A 17,858-nucleotide genomic window follows, 5' to 3' on the forward strand; every position below is an offset into this window, starting at 1 on the left:
CCCGCCTCCGACCCGCAGGGCCCTCCCAGGCTCCTGGCTCTGTGTCTGGCGGGCGGCACCTAGGCCCTCACCTTGACCACGTGATGCGGCAGCCAAGGAGCTGCCTGGGGGTGCAGGGCGCTGTCGCTCGGGGCGCGAGAAAAGCAGGACTGGGGGAACTTACGGGGGAGGCACAGCTGCCGGGAGAGCCCCAGCCCGGCTTCACCCACCGCACTCGGCAGGCGGGCACAGTGGCGGGGGAACGGGTCCCGGTCCCCCTTGGTGGTGGCAGCCCCAGCGCACACCCTGCACCTTCTGTCTCACAAGAGATCGGAGGTTTGCCCAAACCACCGGCAGACGGATTTCCCCACCAGCCCACACTAACTGCTTGTTGGATTCTGCAACCCAAAGTGCCGAGTCAGAGCTCCTGGGTGTCCCATGGGGGCTCCGATGGCGAGGCCGTGACCCTGAAGCCAGAACCGTCAGGCACCTGGGCTGTGCCCACCTGTGTGATGAGCCTGGGCGAGCGGCCCTGGGGGCCGGGCTGACAGCTTCCGCGCTCAAGGAGGCCCTGTGGGACGGGCGGACACTCAGCCAGCCCCACAGCTGTGTTCCGGGTTGTCTGCCTGCAGGGAGAGCCGAGGCTGCCCGCGGCTCTGCTCTCCTCCTGCGATGGCCCCGCCGGCCCCGACAGTGCCTCGTGCCATCAGCTCCAGGCTGGCAGAGTCAGGCCCAGGGGGGCAGAGCCGCCTGCTGCCCATCCTTCCCTCCTCCTGGGAGGAAGGAATGCATCAGGGATTTTAGTAACGTTTTCCTACATCACGCTTGGAACACAGTAGGCGCTCAGCAAACGGTACTTTCTCCTCACTGGGTGGAAGGAGGCTGTGCACCGAGACCCTGGAGCTGGCCCACCTGTGCCCACCGGCGCTGCTGCCCCAGCGTCTGAGCTGAGCAAATCCTGTCCGCTCTGAGCCTCGGGACCCTCGAGGGTCTGGATGCAGACAACGATCCTACCTACTCCCCAGCCTGCAGCTGTCCCGGCTCAGCATACAGGCCACGCAAGTGTTTGCTATGATTTACTTAAGAGAGGAATCCAGCTGCGTCCAAAGGAGGGGTTCAGACAAAACAAAAGCTTGAGAATACTACCAGCCATGAAAAAGAATGAAATAATGCCATGTGCAGCAACATGGATGGACCTAGAGATTCTCATACTAAGTGAAGTAAGTCAGACAAAGACAAATACTATATGATATCGCTTATATGTGGAACCTAAAATATGACACAAATGAATTTATCTGTGAAACAGACCCACAGACACAGAGCACAGACCTGTGGTTGCTGAGGGTCGGGGGCGGGCGAGGGAGGGAGTGGGAGTTTGGGGTCAGCAGATGCAAACTGTCATCTATAGGATGGATGAACGACAAGGGGCTCCTGCAGAGCACAGGGAACTTTATCCGATATCCTGTGATAAACCATCATGGAAAAGAACATGAGAAAAAGTGTATACATATGTGTAACTGAATCACTTTGCTGTGCAGCAAAAATTAACGTGACACTGTAAATCAACTACACTTCAGTAAAATAAATTTAAAAAAACAAAAGCTTGAATCCAGCCTTAGGGGTGGGGACATGGGCCCCCGGCCCCCCACCCTCTCCAATGCCACCTAGAGACGGGGTCCTGGCTCTGAGGACAAAAGATAACCCCGCGCGTGAGCACACACACACAGCCACACCGCCCCCCCCCACCCGCCGCCCGGCTCCCTCGTGGATCCACCGCTGCAGAATTGTCCCCGTTGCACAAGGGCGTCAGGGTTTAGCACGGACCCAAACAATACGTAGTTTTTCCCACCAAAGAGGCAATAAAATCCCACTCCCTTCTCCAAAGCTGCATACAAAGTGCTGACCTTGACAGAGGTCAGCACACGGCTTCTACAAGACCTCTTTCCACAAGAGAGAAAGGGATCATACTGGAGTGGAAGCATTGCAGCTGGCAGCCAGCACGCCCCGGACTCTGTCCAGGAGACTCCGTGGACGGAGGCTGAAGGCGGCACGACGGCTTTCTAAACAGAAGGGCGGCCGACAATCCTTGGCATGGCTTCCCACACGCCAGGACTGGCCCAGCGCTTCCCAAGCCTGCCCTCTGCCCGTCCCACAGCTGCCCTCCTGGGTCCTAGCATCGCCCCATCTAACAGCAAAGAGAACAGAGGTGCGATGACCGAGCTGTGTGCCTGAGGTCTTGCAGCCAGTGAGCAGCGAAGCGGGGATCCGGACCAGGGCCGCCCCACAGAAAACCCAGCCTTAGGCTCACAGCGCTACCCCGCAAAGAGAAGCTGCCCCAAGGGCACTAGGCCGGGAAGCAGCCCGGCCAGCAGACAGGGGCGGTGGCAGGATAAGCACAGGGACCCACAACAGCGGACGAAGGAGCTGGAAGAAGCAGGGCCCCAAACCATGCCCTTCGCCAGCTCTGCTGAGGGTGTTTGCTTTTCGGGAGGAGGAAACGCGGCTTGATGCCAAGGCCTGCTCCGTGTGCTGAGAAGCCAGACCCAGCCCGGGTTTGAGGCCCTGCTCTCCCCGCCCCACCTCCTCTGGTCCCCGTGTTCAGGTGGAAACGAAGGGGTGATTCCATCCAGACTGCTCCACCGGAAGATGGGGACAATGCAGCAGCCGCTGCAGAACCTCGCTCACGGGAAGCCGGCAAAGTCTGCTGCTTGGACTGCGCTACCCAGGACAGATACGGGAATTTCACGTTCCCGCCCAGCTCACAAGAAAAGGAGAAAAACCTGCTCTCCCCGCCAGCCCGGCCACTAACCTCACCCAGCTCGCTGCTCCGGGCAGCCGTGACTGCGATGGGTGAGCAGGTCTCCCAGTACCCGGGGCCCTGGGGGAGGGGCAAGGACCCCTCCCAGCACTGCCTGTATTATGATGTCAGAAAAGAGGTTCTCATCCACCGCCCTCTGTTTTTGCCCGAGGTCAAAACATACTTTTTTTAATGGTGAGAAATTGATTATTTAGCAAATGATTCCTGAAAGCCAACTTCTCGATCCACCAAGGTCATGTGACTTTTCTCTGCTGTTAAACTTCACTGTAATAAAATGACAGGAAAAAACAAACAAGCAAACAAACAACTTCTCACCAGCTGTTTGGCAGAAACCCTCTGGGTTTTTCCTGGCTGTGTGTCCGACTTAGCGCTAGCGTGGACGGTGCTCTGTCTTCTCCCTGCGCTATTGTGCAGGCAGGGCAGCGAAGGGCAGTGACCCCGGGCCCACAGCCCGGCCGTGGCCCTGGTCAGACACTCGGTCAGTGTCCGCCCGGAATGTGAGCGCCCCCCTCCCCATGCGAATAAACCGCGGTTCTTCTTACTCTGTCACTGCCATGGTCATCGGTATCATATTTAACAGTGAAAACTGTTTTCCTGCCTCTCGCTCCCGAAGACCCTCTCAGCCCAAAAGGGGAAAACTGGGCCTTCTATTTACTTCCAGATGCGTTCACGTGTGTTGTTAATTAAGAAAAAACATCCTAGGTGTTCTTCGTACCTCCGCTCCCCACACACCCCAGCATCCCAACGGGTAATTGATGGCGTTTCCTTTGTGGATACATCTGTTGTGGTGGCCCTGATGGCCAGTAAAACCATTTTACTGAGCTTTTTTAAATCATCCACTTAGAGACTGTAAAGTAAAACCTCTTTCCCTCAACCCCCTGCTCCATAAAATCACTTGGAGTTCAAGAAATTATCTGTCTTCATGGGGGAAATCTGCTAATGCTGGATTTGCAATAGGAATTCATTCTGTGAACAGTAATTCACCGCCCTGAGGGCTCCCTAGATAAAGCCGGGAAGTTTACAGCGGTTAGGGGCAACTTGGAACGAACCTCAGCGACAGGTAAGTAATTTTATGTTCTTAAAAGGGAAAGTCTAAGACCAGCAGGAACGCTGCAGAATTTCACTTTCTCTGCTACACGAGAAAGAAGGGATTGCTTGGGCTCAGTTTTGATCCTGTAAGGCATCTCCAAGCCTAAAGATGTATTTTCCATTTAGATTCAGATATTTCGTGGTGAGAAAGCAGCACCGGGCTCAGAGGTTGGCTGTTTCCTCTCCTTGAACCACCTCCAGGGCTGGGCACTGGGCGGGGGCTAGAGATTTATTCCTAGACTTAGTGGTCCCTCCTCGTGGTCTCATCACCTGAGTCAGCAGCAGGTGAACCGTCCCATCTCTGATGAAAGCAGGAGGTGAGCTCTGGACCAGATGCATGGACGCCAGACCCCCACAGAGGCGGCACGGGGCATTCGGTGGGAAGAGAAACACAGACCCTCAGGGCTAAGACGACGTTTCAGGGGCCATTTGGCCGAGGGTTCTGAGAGCCTGCTGCATGCTGGAATCATCTGGGGAGCTTTAAAAAAGTTTGGATTCCAGCAGCTGTCCCCCAGGACTCTGATTTGGGGAGTCTGGGTTGAGGGTGAGCCAGCAGGGCTGCACTGGGACCTGAATTTGGAGACTTCTGTCCTGCCCTGGCCCCTGGTAAAGCAGACCTGGGCCCAGGGTGGAGAAGTGAATTAGTTGCCAGTCATCTGGGTTAGTTATTTAACTAACAGAACTGAAGTTCTCCTTTAGGTGATAGAGGAAGTAGGGGTGTGTGTACGGATACTGGTCATGGACCGGATGTGCCAGGCCTACACCTCTGTCTTCCCACCTCCATCCCATGAGGCTAACACTACCACCCCCGGCCCACTGAGGAGAAACCCGAGCCTCACAGGCGCTGGGTCGTCTGCTTGAATGACAGAGCTGGGAGTTGAATCCAGGCGGTCCCTTCCGTGACTCATCTTAAATACCCCAGGGCGGGTGTCCCCGACCTCCGGGCCGTGGACCGGTACCGGTGGGCAGCCTGTTAGCCGGGCGGCACAGCAGGAGGTGAGCGGCGGGCGGGCGGGCGAGCGAACCTTCACCTGCCGCTCCCCATCGTTCCCCGTGGCTCGCATCACCGCCTGAACCATCCGTGCCCCCCTCACCGTGGAAAAACTGTCTTCCACGAAACCGGTCCCTGGTGCCGGGAAGGTTGGGGACTGCCGCCCCAGGGGCCTCCCAGCATCGGTCTAGTTCCAGGCTCTGTTCCAGCTTCCTGCCCCCATCACCCAACCTTCACCCTACGGTGTACTCCCAGTGCTTCTTTTTTTCTCGTTTTCAGCTGACTGTTAGTCCCTTTCAGCCCAGGGACCTCTGGACGGCTCTCTGGGTGTGCCGTGCACACACTGTGCACACACAGTGTGCCGTGTCTGTGCCCTCTGCCTGTATGACAGAGTAAGCAGTCCTTGGGGCCAAGGCCACGGGCCTGGCACTTACCAGTCCCAGAGGGGACCACAGATGGGGGACGCGTGGACGGCCTGAAGCTCGTGTGCGGGGCCAGGCTCAGTGCCACGTCCCCCGGGGAGGCATCTGCGCAGGCAGGCAAGCCCACGATGCCCCTGAGGCAGCCGTGGGCCAAGCGGTCAGATGAGGCCAGAGAGATTGGCGGAGGCTGGTCCACCAGGCCTTGAAGGGCAGCGGGGAGCTTGGCTTTGGTCCTGAGAAACGAGAAGCCACTGAAGCTGTGCAGCAGGGACACCACGCCCTGTGACCCCGTGTCCCCCTCTGCCCCACATGCCAGACTGACAGCCTTCTAAAGGCAGGAGCCCCCTACGGTTCCTGGGGTGACTGCAGGGCCTGGCTCTGAAGGACAGGCAGAGGCATTTCTTGTGTTTACTGGTGTGTTTATTATTGTTTGCTACTTCACACCAGTCAGTGAAAGAATGAGAGGCACCCAGGGTGAAATTGTGACCCAAATTGGACAGTCTTGTTTCTGCCCCGGTAAAGACAGCATCCATCCACGACACACCAGCCCGCAATTTACAACAAATCCAGGCGACAGCAGGAGTGAGGGTTACCTCAGCGTCACAGAGGACTCTTTGGCCGAGTAAATTAATAGCGTACATGAGACTGGAGAAGGCTCGGATGACACGTGCAAACTGTTGAAGATATCGAGGTGTGCCAATTTATTTATTTCAATATTTATTTATTTTTCTTCTGGTTGCACCGGGTCTTAGTTGCAGCAAGCAGGCTCCTTAGTTGCGGCATGTGGGATCTAGTTCCTGGACCAGGGATCAACCCCGGGCCCCCTGCACTGGGAGGACAGTCTTAACCACTGGGCACCAGGGAAGTTCTGGTGGTGCCAATTTAAGTACAAACGGTGGATGCTTGAGCGGCCTACCATTTGTTGAACAACATTCCATCATTCAGGAAGCTTCTAACCACAACCACAAAAAAGAGTTTGAACTAATAAAGTTTAACTCCTGGGACTTCCCTGGTGGCGCAGGGGACACGGGTTCAAGCCCTGGTCCAGGAAGATCCCACATGCCGCGGAGCAACTAAGCCCGTGTGCCACAGCTACTGAGCCCGTGTGCTACAACTACTGGAGCCCGCACAACTACAGCCCGTGCTCCGCAACAAGAGAAGCCACCACAGTGGGCAGCCCGTGCACCGCACCGAAGAGTAGCCCCCGCTCGCTGCAACTAGAGAAAGCCCACAAGCAGCGACGAAGACCCAACGCAGCCAAAAATAAATAAATAAGGTTTAACTCTATTCGGATTAATTAAATTAAATTATCCCAGGGCTCAGTTTATGGGTTCCTAACATTTGGATCGACCCCAGTAAACCACTGACCGCACACACACATGTCAAAGCCAGTCCTAGCGTTCAGTTGACGTTCAATCTTATGCAGCCCGACACCTGAGTCTACCTTTGATTTCGGCCTTTTTACCTCGTTAATGTTAATTCTTCACCTCTGTGGAGTTTCCCAGCCCGAAAGCACTCGGCCAGCTGCTGCCAGTACAGGCAGATTTGCACCAACTCTGTTTCTGCAAAGATGACACAGAAGAAAGAAAAAAAAATCAACCTCCAAAAACACTAGGCTTTATGTGTCAAGGGTCTTTGGAATATTCATTTCTTCTGTCTGGCAATTCGATTTCCAGGAATTACCTGAAAGAAATCATCTGAGTGCAGAGGAAGCTGTGTCGAGTAAGAAAGACCGCAGAAAAGAACACAAATTACCCCAAGACACAGAAGGGACTAGGAGAGGACGGCAGGCAACCCCGGGAGGCAATGTGCAGCCGTTACGTAGGTGCTCATAAAGATGTGTTTACGGGCATCTGAGACGCGCTTCTCTTTGTGGTATATTTCATCACACTGAAGACACCGTTGATTATAAGACACACCGCTGTCTCATGCACCAGGAAGGAAAAAGAATTCCCAGCATGGGGTAGCTAGTAAGAGGCATCTAAGTAAAGCTGGGACCCCAAGGGGCTGTTCCCTGCACGGAAGGGGAATGATAAACAGCCCTGTCAGAAATGGTGTGTCGACCTTGGCCCCGGGTGTGGGGAGGGAACACACAGAACAAGCCAGGACTCACACAGGCTGGAGTCTGAGTTTGCGCTACAGATGTGGTCTGAAAACACCTCGAGCAAATGCTGTAACCGAATTTATTTGAAATTTAATGCAAAGTCTTCTGGAGTTGGCAGTGCCCCCAGGTGACCGTCAGAAGCAAACGGGAGCCCTTTGGAAGAGCTGAGTTTCAACACAGGCTGACGGCACCTGTAAGACACCATCAATTGTTCGGTGCATGATCCAGAGATGTGTAAATAAGTGAGTCACAGAATTCGTGTTAAACCAAAAAGCAGAATAAAATGGCATGTGGATAATGACATGTCTTTGCAGACGTGACCAGCTGGAAGGAACTACACTAAAATGTTAATATGGATTTTCTGTAGGTAGTAAGACCAGAGTTTTCTCTCTCTCTAAACAACTCTTCACTTTCTGGATTTTCCTAAAGTGAGCATGTATTTAGTGACCATATAGGAAACAGGAGAAACAGAACAGGGTGATGTATGTAAGGAGGGGCTGGTCAGGGAGGGCTTCTTGGAGGAGGTGACTCCTGAACTGGGAAGGGGCCTGCACGGGAGAAGCGGTTGGAGCTGAGCAGTGCTGCATCCCATGTCAGGACGGGGCCCAGGGCACGGGGCAGATGCTCGATACATATCTGTTAAATGAATACACTAGTTGAGGAGAAGCTGCTAAAACGTGAGGCTAAGTCTCCAGGGGTCCCAACCAGAGTCTGGGTCTTTAACGGGGCCATTCTCACCAGACTGAGCTGCCGCACAGGCCGGGCTACCAGCGGAGCCAAGAGCAGGGCTCAGAAGAAAGTCTGCAGCTACAAGTTCAGCAGAAGACTGTGGTCGCGTCTAGCTTCCCCACCTGTGAAATGAGAGTCGCACCTCTGCCACCACACGAGCTTCAGATGACACAGAGCTTTGAAATACTGAGCCCGGCGCAGGTACGAGGGGCTGAGCTGCTCCAAGGTGTCCTTGTGGGAGCCCAGACTCCTCCCTGCAAACCCAGCACCTCTGGGCTCACAAGCTGTTCTGGCCTGCTGCTCAGCACGTGGAAAAGATGCCGCATCAGCTGCGTCCTTCCTGCCTGCCTGTGCTTTCCCGGACACGTTTACTGTGTACAGGCCTGTGCTAGAAACTGCGGATACGGACATGAAAGATGGGGCCCTGCCCTTGGGAGATGCAGAGGGTGCCAGGCACAACCGGGCGAGCAAGGAGAGTGCCGTGAGCCCCGGGACTGATCGCACGGCAGGGAGGACAGGCTTCCCGAAGGAGGGATGCCTCCTTTACGGCCAAGACAGAAACGACAGCCGCCCACGGGGCAGGATCAGTGAGCACATTGTTTCGTTTTACGCTCACAATTTTGTGAGGTTATCTCCATCTCACAGATGGGGGCCGGAGGCTGGGCTGCTTGCCAAGGTCACGGAGCTTAGGGACAGCAGCGCCAGGATTTGCATGCTAGCCTGGGGGATGGGGGACAAGGGGCACTGGGGCGCCGAGGGTGACACGAAGGGCCAGGTGGGCTGCGGCCTCCTTGTGAAGAAGCCGATGTAAGCAAATCCAAACGGGCCTGAAAGGGAAGATGTCCCTGGGCTTTCTGTCCAGGTCAGCCCCCTGCCCCAGCCACCTACTTGGAGGACATTCAGCGGGGGGATCCTGCCTCCTGGGGCCAGGGGGCTGTGGTCCCACCCAGACTCCTGCCCTAGTCCCAGCTGCTCAGGGTCGGGGCGGTGGGACTGACCATCTAGCTGGGCCCAACGCAGTCACACGAGTCCTTAAAAACAGAAAAGGCAGGCAGCAGAGAGGCCGCAGGAGGCTGAGCCGGAGAGATTCAACAGTGGGAGAAGGACTCAGCCCAACATCGGTGGCTGTGAAGGGGTCACCGACCAGGGATGCGGGTGGCTGAGAGCCATCCTCAGCTGACGGCTGGCAAGGAAAAGGGAACCTCAGTCCCACACACAATTCCAGGGAACTGAACTCAGAGAAGCTAAATGAACCTGGAAGCCGATTCCCACCAGAGCCTCCAGAAGGGACTGCAGTCCTCGATTCCGGCCCGTGAGACTCAAGCAGAGAACACGCTGAGCACCCAATGCCCAGACTCCCGACCCACAGGCACTGTTGTCAGCTGCTACGTTTGCAGCAAGCTGTGACGGCCACAACTGGAAACTGAGAGTCCACTGTGAGGTGGACTCACGGTGAGGTGGTGGGATGGGGACACATCTCACGTCCGCACGCTGACTCCTCATGGCAGGCCTGCGCTGGGGGACCCGGGCGCTGACACACACACACGTGCTCTGTAAATGAAAGCCTTTATGCTCTGAGGTGGGTGCCGGTCTCAGGGGTGGCTGGCTCGCCAGCCCCGGGCACAGAGCAACGATCTGTTAGCTTTAACGGTCAACATGAAGACAAGGGCAGACACTTCCCTGGCGGTCCAGTAGTTAGGACTCTGCGCTTCCACTGCAGGGGGCCTGGGTTCGATCCCTGGTCAGGGAACTAGGGTCCAGCACGCCTCGTGGCCCGGCCAAAAAATAAAAGAACAAGAGCAGGTCCCTGAGAGACTGGTCACATTAGGGAAAACAGCCAAGGAGAAGCGTCCATGTACAGAAGAGAGGGCCCAGGCCTGGGGGCCCGGGAGAGCCGGCTAAGGGGCCGGCAGACAGCAGCCCTTTCCCTGTGGCCCCACCTCAAACCCGGAAGTGGGCTCTGACCTCTCTCAGGAGGGGGGCAGCAAGGACACATCAGATGGCGAGGGGCCATGGCAAGATCCCCCTACCTGGACGAGGAGAACCAGGCGCCTGAGGAGCCGCAGAGAGGAGCAAACACCCTCCAAACTCCCATCTTTGCCACAAAGCCGGCAGCAAAGGCCCTGAGGTCATCTGGCCACAGGATTCCTGCCTGTCTCAACAGGGTCCAGAGGACCTGGCTGGGCCACCATCTCCCTGCGGAGTTGCCAGCCGGCCCCTCCCCTCTGGAGGCTGTACTTCCCCCACTGTGGTAACATCGACATCTCACATGTCTTTAAATGCAAAGTGTTTTCCATGTATTCATTCATCTCACCCTCAAAACGGTCCCAAGTGCTTCTATTAGCCCACTTCATAGTTGGGTTGGTAGAGGGGTTTGGAATTTAAAATTTTGTTTTAGCTGACAAATCCCTTTCTGAAAGGGAACAGTAAAAGAAAATCCAAGGTGCAAGACAGACATGTTAGAGCGACTCAGGATGGGAGGAAGGGGTTGGGGGTGAGAGGCTGGCACCCCACTCAGCTAACGGTCTCCCCACAATGACTCCCAAGGGGCTCCTCACAAATTAGGGGCCCTGAAGGCACGTGTCTGAGGTCGGGGCTGAACCCTGAGGCCTGGCAGGGCTCACTCGGCCGGGAGTCCCTTCCCGAGAATGCCCAGCTGCCCCGGCTGAGGTGAGGGTGCTGAAGCTTTGGGAGAGCTTTGGGAGGGGTCCGCACCCGGCCTCACCAACACCATGTGGATGCCGACTGGGGGAAGCCAGCTCCCGAGACTGGACCGTGGCAGCCCGACGACTGACGGTGCCCCGCCAGGTGGGGCCCGGCCCCCGAAGCCGTCCGTTCCAGGCACAGCCCCGCACCCCGCTCCCGGCGCAGCCCGCACCCACGGGGCCCCCCCGACCCCGGCACAAGCACAGACCCGCCACCTAACGTGCGCGCGCACGCCCGCCCAGCGCTTTCACAGTCACGGCACCCATTCCCCCGCTCGCAACCCCCCCCCACACGCGACCGGCCTCGCGCCCACACCGCTCCCCGCCTCAGCGCGCTCGGCGCCAAGCTTCCCCGGCGGGGGCAGGAGCCCCTGGGTCGGCAGCGGGCGAGGGTGGGGCATCCGCGGCAGGCCGCGCCCACCGCTCCTCGGCCCCGCCCCCGCCCCGGCCCCGCCCCTGCCCCGGCCCGGAGGATGTGAACTCACTCCCACCTCCCTGCTCCCGGCGCCGCCAGGAAGCGTCCGCCCGAGGTCGCGGCCCGCTCGCTGCCAACGGGCCGGCCGCGGCGTCAGCAGCGCGCCAGGCACCCGGCCCCAGTCGCCCGCCCCGACCCTCCCGGCGCCACACGCAGTAGCTGCTTTGCAAATGGGTACGGGGTGAAGGCGGGCACCGGGGCGGAGAGAGGACCCCGCTCGCCGACTCCGCGCCGGCCGCCGGGGGAGGGCGGGCGCGCACGCCCCGCCCAACGCGCTTCCGGCCGAGCCACGTGACCGCGCGCGCACGTGTTCCGGCTCCTCGGCGCCGGGGGCCGGAAGCTGCTCCCGGCCGGTTCCCGGCTGCTGCCCGCCGAGAGCCGTCGCGGGCCGGCGGGGGAAGCGGCGGGCCGGGAACGGCGCAGACGCGGCGCCCGCCGGGGAGCGGGCAGCGGCCTCGCCATGAACCCCAGGGGCCTGTTCCAGGACTTCAACCCGAGTAAGTTCCTCATCTACGCTTGCCTGCTGCTCTTCTCCGTGCTGCTGCCCCTCCGCCTGGACGGCGTCATCCAGTGGAGCTACTGGGCCGTGTTCGCCCCCATCTGGCTGTGGAAGCTCCTGGTCCTCGCGGGCGCCTCGGTGGGCGCGGGCGTCTGGGCGCGGAACCCGCGCTACCGCGCGGAGGGGGAGGCCTGCGTGGAGTTCAAGGCCATGCTGATCGCCGTGGGCATCCATCTGCTGCTGCTCATGTTCGAGGTCCTGGTTTGCGACAGGGTGGAGCGGGGGACCCACTTCTGGCTGCTGGTCTTCATGCCGCTCTTCTTCGTGTCCCCCGTGTCCGTGGCCGCCTGCGTGTGGGGCTTCCGACACGACCGGTCCCTGGAGCTGGAGATCCTGTGCTCCGTCAACATCCTGCAGTTCATCTTCATCGCCCTGAGGCTGGACCGGATCATCCACTGGCCGTGGCTGGTGGTGTTTGTGCCCCTCTGGATCCTCATGTCGTTCCTCTGCCTGGTGGTCCTGTATTACATCGTCTGGTCCCTCCTGTTTCTGCGCTCCCTGGATGTGGTTGCCGAGCAGCGAAGAACACATGTGACCATGGCCATCAGCTGGATAACGATCGTGGTGCCCCTGCTCACCTTCGAGGTTCTGCTGGTGCACAGGCTGGACGGCCACAACGCGTTCTCCTTCATCTCCATATTCGTTCCCCTTTGGCTTTCGTTACTCACGTTGACGGCCACCACGTTTAGGCGGAAAGGGGGCAACCACTGGTGGTTTGGTATTCGCAGGGATTTCTGTCAGTTTCTGCTCGAAGTTTTCCCATTTTTAAGAGAATATGGGAACATTTCCTATGATCTCCATCATGAAGATAGTGAAGATGCTGAAGAAACAGCGGCTCCGGAAGCGCCTAAAATCGCTCCGATGTTTGGAAAGAAGGCCAGGGTGGTGATAACCCAGAGCCCTGGAAAATATGTTCCCCCACCCCCCAAGTTAAGTATTGATATGCCAGATTAAACCCGTCTTCTGGGGCGTGTCCGCTAGTGGAAGAGAAACCGTATACACAAAATCCACCTTCCCTTGTCCTCTTTTGCTCATCCATGCCAAACCTGGAACTGAAAACAGGCTGCAAACGTCATTTCATGCCTTGTTTGAGATTGATGCCTGTCAGTGACTCATCAGTATTCACCAGAGATGTAGGAGGTTTTTTGACTGTACAGCCGTGTGTGCGTGCAGTGTGCCTCCATATGTGAGGAGCTTGTTCTCTAGGCTGGTGTTTGCGAGCTCGCTGAGAGCAGTAAATAGAATTGTTTAGGTAGGTCCTCAAACGGAGTGACGACACAGCTGGGTTTTTTTTAAAGTGGTACTGTACCTATCAAAAGTATTGTTTTGAAAAGTATTTTTATACACTGCTAACGTAAAACTGTATTTCAGATTGTGCCTGTTGTGACAGTAGCAGATGTAAAGAATCCTCTTTCCCACCGCTTGCATATAAGCCTCATAGTTGTTATTTTTAGTGTTCCTACTGTTAGAATGATTTTTCTTTGGGTTTTGCAGATACTGGTTTTTAATAGCCTAATAGGTGAATTTTTCTAATGCAGTGAATACATCCATATATGATATTTATATGACTATTTTAGCACTGTAACATGTTGAATTCTAGTTCTGTGCAGTACGGTGTAGTATGTTAAAGTATTTTTTTAAGTTTATATGTGAAGATACATGTCTACTGCAGATGTTGTTAAAGATTGCTTAAAACCTGAATATGTACCTGGCATGGGGTCTTATTAAAATTCTAGGCGTGAATATGGGGGTTGGAAGTCCCAGGGATCTTCATATTCAGGTGTTAGATGGTTCCGTCTGCACAGCTTGGAGGTCTCTCTTGGAAGGAGCCGCATCCTTTGGGAACACGTGACATGCTCCAGTGTGGTACCAGACACTTACTTAGCACCTTGAATTCTTCTCTTCAGGAACAACCAGAAGAAGCAGGTGGTTTGTCCATTTCTAAGAATCTTAGAATATTGGTTGGCCGTGATATAAAGTGGTGTTGGTACTTGTCATTGGAAAGCTTGGAGAGAGCGGCCTTAACCGGAAGTGGTCAGCAGGATCAAGTATTGTTTTAAGGTCCAAACGTTTTGGTCTGGCAGCGACAGGGAAGAAATAGTTCAGGTTATTTTTTTAATTTTGCTTTAGGTACTGGTGGTACCAGGGAATCAGAAGGGCAAAAACCAGATCCTGGGAGAGTAATGTTCTTCTGACTGAGAACAAATAAATACTTCCAAAAGAAGGTTAAAATTAAAAGGAGTATTGATGTTATTACTGGGGAGAAGGCTGGAGGGAACCTGTTTCTCTTACTAGCAACCTAGTAAAAATGATCTCAGCTGCGCTCCGTATGAATTAAGTAAACAATTTACCTGGTGAGAGGACACGCTAGCAGCAAAGCCACCCATGGGAACCTGGGTCCCTGGAAGCCTGAGGGTGCCGCAGCTCAGTTTAGTCACGTAGAACTGCCCCGAGGTCACCACGTGCACACAGTCACCTTCTGCCAGCCGGCAGCCCTGAGCAGCAGTGGGTGTGACATTTCATGAGCAAGGATTCATTCATTTGCTTTCTCAGCAAATATTTGTTGAGGACCTACTCTGAGCCAGACATGGATGTGCAGATCCATCGGAAAGCAACTCGAATGTGGCCCCGGCCCGCACGCACAAAGCACGCAATTAAAATTGACGGGAAGGTGGTGCTCGTCATAGCCGCCGGCCTGGGGGAGGGGCCGGGCCCAGAGCAGGCTATGCTGAATGCCTGGGAGGGTGCTACCGGCCTCGGGGTGACCTCTGCCCGGAACTTCAGGCCCGCCTTTGTTTCCGCCCCCAATGATACCTCAAAGGCCTGGGCTTACCCTTGGGTGGGACATGGGAGCAAAGGAGGAGGTTGCTGAAGGAATTGAAGGGCAGGTTTGGGGGCAGCCGTGGGATCACCAGCCCCTCCTAGTTACAGTTTGAGGCCAGGGGCTTGCTGACACCTAAAACAATCCCTCCTAACCTGAGGGGGGGGGTCTCTCCCCACACTCAACCAGCCCACCTCCTCTCCTCCTACCCCTAGGTGGCCCGGTGTTGGAGAGCCACTGCTTGGATGCAGTGACAAGCTTGCTCATCCCATCAGGCCTCTTTCCTGCCTCAAGTCCACTAAGTAGAAACAGTGGGAGTCACAGCTTGTAGCAAGTTGTTTCATCTGTAAAAGTTAATAATACAGTCTCAGCTGTGCCTGGGGATTTACTTAATTGCTGCTGCAACTCGACTATCCACAGTATTTAGCATGGGTCAAATTCTGTAACTCTTTAGTTTCTCCTGTTAAGATGCTTAGCTTTTACTGCCAAACAACCTCAAAAATCACAGCGGCCTACCAATTACAAATTCTCGCTCTGGGGCGTCTGGCACTTACGCTCCGGGCCATGGCTGTGGTCCAGGTCTGTCCCACGAAGCATCCCGCATCCCTCCTGATTCTGTTCCGGGTCCCAGCGGCATGTCCTTTCTCAAGGCAGAAGCACAAGAGGCCAAGCCAATCCTGCAAGCACCCCTGTAGCCCCTGCTCTTGTACGACAAGTGCACTGTTCTGTTGGCCCAAGCACAAGGCCAAGCCCAACCTCAGGGGGTTGCCAATTCAAGCCCAAAGAACAATGACACAGTCTGCACAGATGTTGCAAGATAGTGTTGAAGGCTGGAAAGAAATCACAAAATTTGTGGTAAAACATTTTCCCCATTTTAAAAACATTCTGTAATTTTTAAAGTTCACTGTTTAATATTGTAATAACAATTAGAAGGGACTCCTCTGGGGTGGGTGGGGAGGGGATGTGAGGTGAGAAGAGGAAGAGCCTGCATTCACAGCCCTCTGTAAAGTGTGGAGGGTCACGGGGGCGCTGCCCGGGATGGGTTTATGACAGTGCTGGACTCCGAGGGTTTCCTTGGGGGCCCTGCGGGATGCTCTGGAAAGGTCCAGCTTGGGCTCAGGGGGACCAGCCGGGTAGGAGGTGCTGGGAAACAAGGAAGAAGCGGAGTCTAGACGGGCCTGGCGGCACAGCTGGTGAGGGATGAAGCAGAGCCTCCCGCCAGGCCTGAGCTGGACAGGACGCTGCCAGGGGCATCTGGGGAGCTCGCACGCTGGCAGCAAGGCCGGCACCAAGCTCAGCAGGCATGTGGGGGCCGAGGGAAGTCGTGTTGCCAGAAACCCCAGCAAGTTCGCACCTCAGGGGCCACGTGGTGACGATGCTGCAGCTGGTCCCCACCACCGGCCACGAGACACTGCCACCAGTGTGGTCCCTGCTGCCATGAGGAATTCCTCAGGCGCCTCTGCCATGAGGTCAAGACTCAGGCACCAGGAGGGAGGTGTGATGGGCAAACCTCAGGCGTGCATTTGCCCCGCAGACCCCAGAGCTGAGGGGAAGTGAGCTGGTCCCCTTGGCGCTTGGAGAGGACCTGCCCAGGAGGGAGGGTGTGCAGCTGCTGGGTGACCAAGGCCAATGACAAGAGCCGACGCATGTCGTCCTCGTGAGCTCACGCTTCAAAATCACGGCTCCCGTCTGGCCGGACACAGCTGGCCTCGCCGCCAAGCAGGGGCTCCACCCTCCCCCAGGGAGGAGGCGACGACTCAGAGCTGCCCCATGGACTCCCTCGTCCTCCTCTTAATCCAGGCCGCCTACTCCCCTCCTCTGCATGTTCTCCGTATATCCTAGAACGTGTGGATTCAAGTTACCACCACAGCAGGCCTCCAAGTGCAGTCCGAGGACCCCAGGGTCCACAAGCACCTCCCTCCCCACGACACCTCTGGGGGAAGCAGACCCTCCCCATTCTTCAGCCGAGACGACGCTCTGCAGCAGGTGAGACGCAGGCGCGGGTCCCAGACGCGGCTGCCTTCCACCAGGCCGGGCGCTAAAGGTTTGCAAATGTGCAAGAACAATGCCACTCCTCTACTCACCACCTTTCTTGTTATTTTTCATTAAAAAAAAAGTTATCGTGTAATGGACTTATTGTTTTTAAAAGAAGTGATATTTTTTAAAGTCATTGGCTTTCCCGTGTACCATGGAAAATGCTGCTACGACTCACAAAAAAGTGCGTTGGGGTCCTCACCAATGTTTAAGAGTGTTGAAGCGGTCCCGTGACCAGAAACTTTGAGAACCGCTGCCCTGTACTGTAGTGGGGGGAAGAGAGAGGAAGGAAAATGAACATCGGGTGAAACGCGTTCAACTCTGCATGCTGTGGCGGACGGGCACGGCTCATAGGGTGCGCCCTCCCCGGCGACCCTCCACCACCCTGCTGTCCTCCGCGGGCACCTCGGGTGCTCCGGTTACGTAACCGGTGGGGTAACTCCCACCATCATTCTGGGTTCAGCCCGAGCCCTTTGCTGGTCCTGCTGCTTTTTCATTTATTTTCACCTAAAACAATGAGGGGCCTGGCGGAGCGCCGGGGGTCTGGCCAGAAGCCCCGCTCCTTCTGTGGCAGCAACACTACTGTCCCAAGGGCCCCCCCAGGGCAGCTGCGTTGGCTGGGGGGGCAGTGACCCCAACCGCCGAGGGGAAGCAGGGTTGGACAGCGGGCCCCCCCGGCGCTCACGGGCCACCTTCTCTGTCTTCTCAGGATGTCCTGTGGTTAAATCGCTGCCTGAAGGGCCGGGGAGGGGAAGTGGGGCGCGACACCTCCCTCCACCCAGTGGCTCAGGGCTCCCCTGCCGCCCCCAGCCTCCACCCTGTGTCCAGACACCTTGTGCAGAATCTGGCCACGTGGCCACGCGGTCCATCGCACCTCTTGTCCCCCCCAGCCCCTGCTGGTCCCCTCACAGCCGGGTCGCAGGGGCTGCCCCTCCCGCGGATGGGTGCTGCCAGCCCTCCATCCCCGGCTCTGCACCCCTCCCCACCCATCCTCTTCTTGGCCTGAGCAACTCTCCGGAAAGACAATGGGACGTGGCTGAAGTCCCGCCCCTTGTGGCCTGCCCCAACTCCCACCCCCGACCCTGGGCTGCCCTGCCACGCCCCCACCCCCAGTGAGCTTGTTTGATGACAG

At 56.7% G+C, this 17,858-nt stretch overlaps 2 protein-coding genes across 2 annotated transcripts; one reads left to right on the forward strand and one right to left on the reverse strand.

Moving 5' to 3' along the window:
* Window positions 1-397: 397 nt before the first annotated feature.
* LOC132521566 (uncharacterized) lies at window positions 398-10,773 on the reverse strand. The gene is made up of 7 exons (XM_060151194.1): window positions 10,163-10,773; window positions 8,255-8,527; window positions 6,765-6,861; window positions 5,312-5,532; window positions 4,846-5,012; window positions 2,789-2,857; window positions 398-550 (listed from the first exon to the last, which is right to left on the reverse strand). Exons 1-7 carry the CDS (start codon window positions 10,263-10,265, stop codon window positions 398-400), a joined length of 1,083 nt encoding a protein of 360 aa, XP_060007177.1. The 5' UTR covers window positions 10,266-10,773.
* A 572-nt stretch (window positions 10,774-11,345) lies between these two features.
* Window positions 11,346-14,109, forward strand: TMEM185B (transmembrane protein 185B). Its single transcript, XM_060151555.1, has one exon. The coding sequence runs from the start codon at window positions 11,773-11,775 to the stop codon at window positions 12,823-12,825; it is 1,053 nt and encodes a 350-aa protein (XP_060007538.1). The 5' UTR covers window positions 11,346-11,772; the 3' UTR covers window positions 12,826-14,109.
* The last annotated feature ends 3,749 nt before the right edge of the window (window positions 14,110-17,858 follow it).

This window comes from Lagenorhynchus albirostris, chromosome 6 (genome assembly GCF_949774975.1).
Source record: "Lagenorhynchus albirostris chromosome 6, mLagAlb1.1, whole genome shotgun sequence".
Classification (NCBI taxonomy): domain Eukaryota; kingdom Metazoa; phylum Chordata; class Mammalia; order Artiodactyla; family Delphinidae; genus Lagenorhynchus; species Lagenorhynchus albirostris.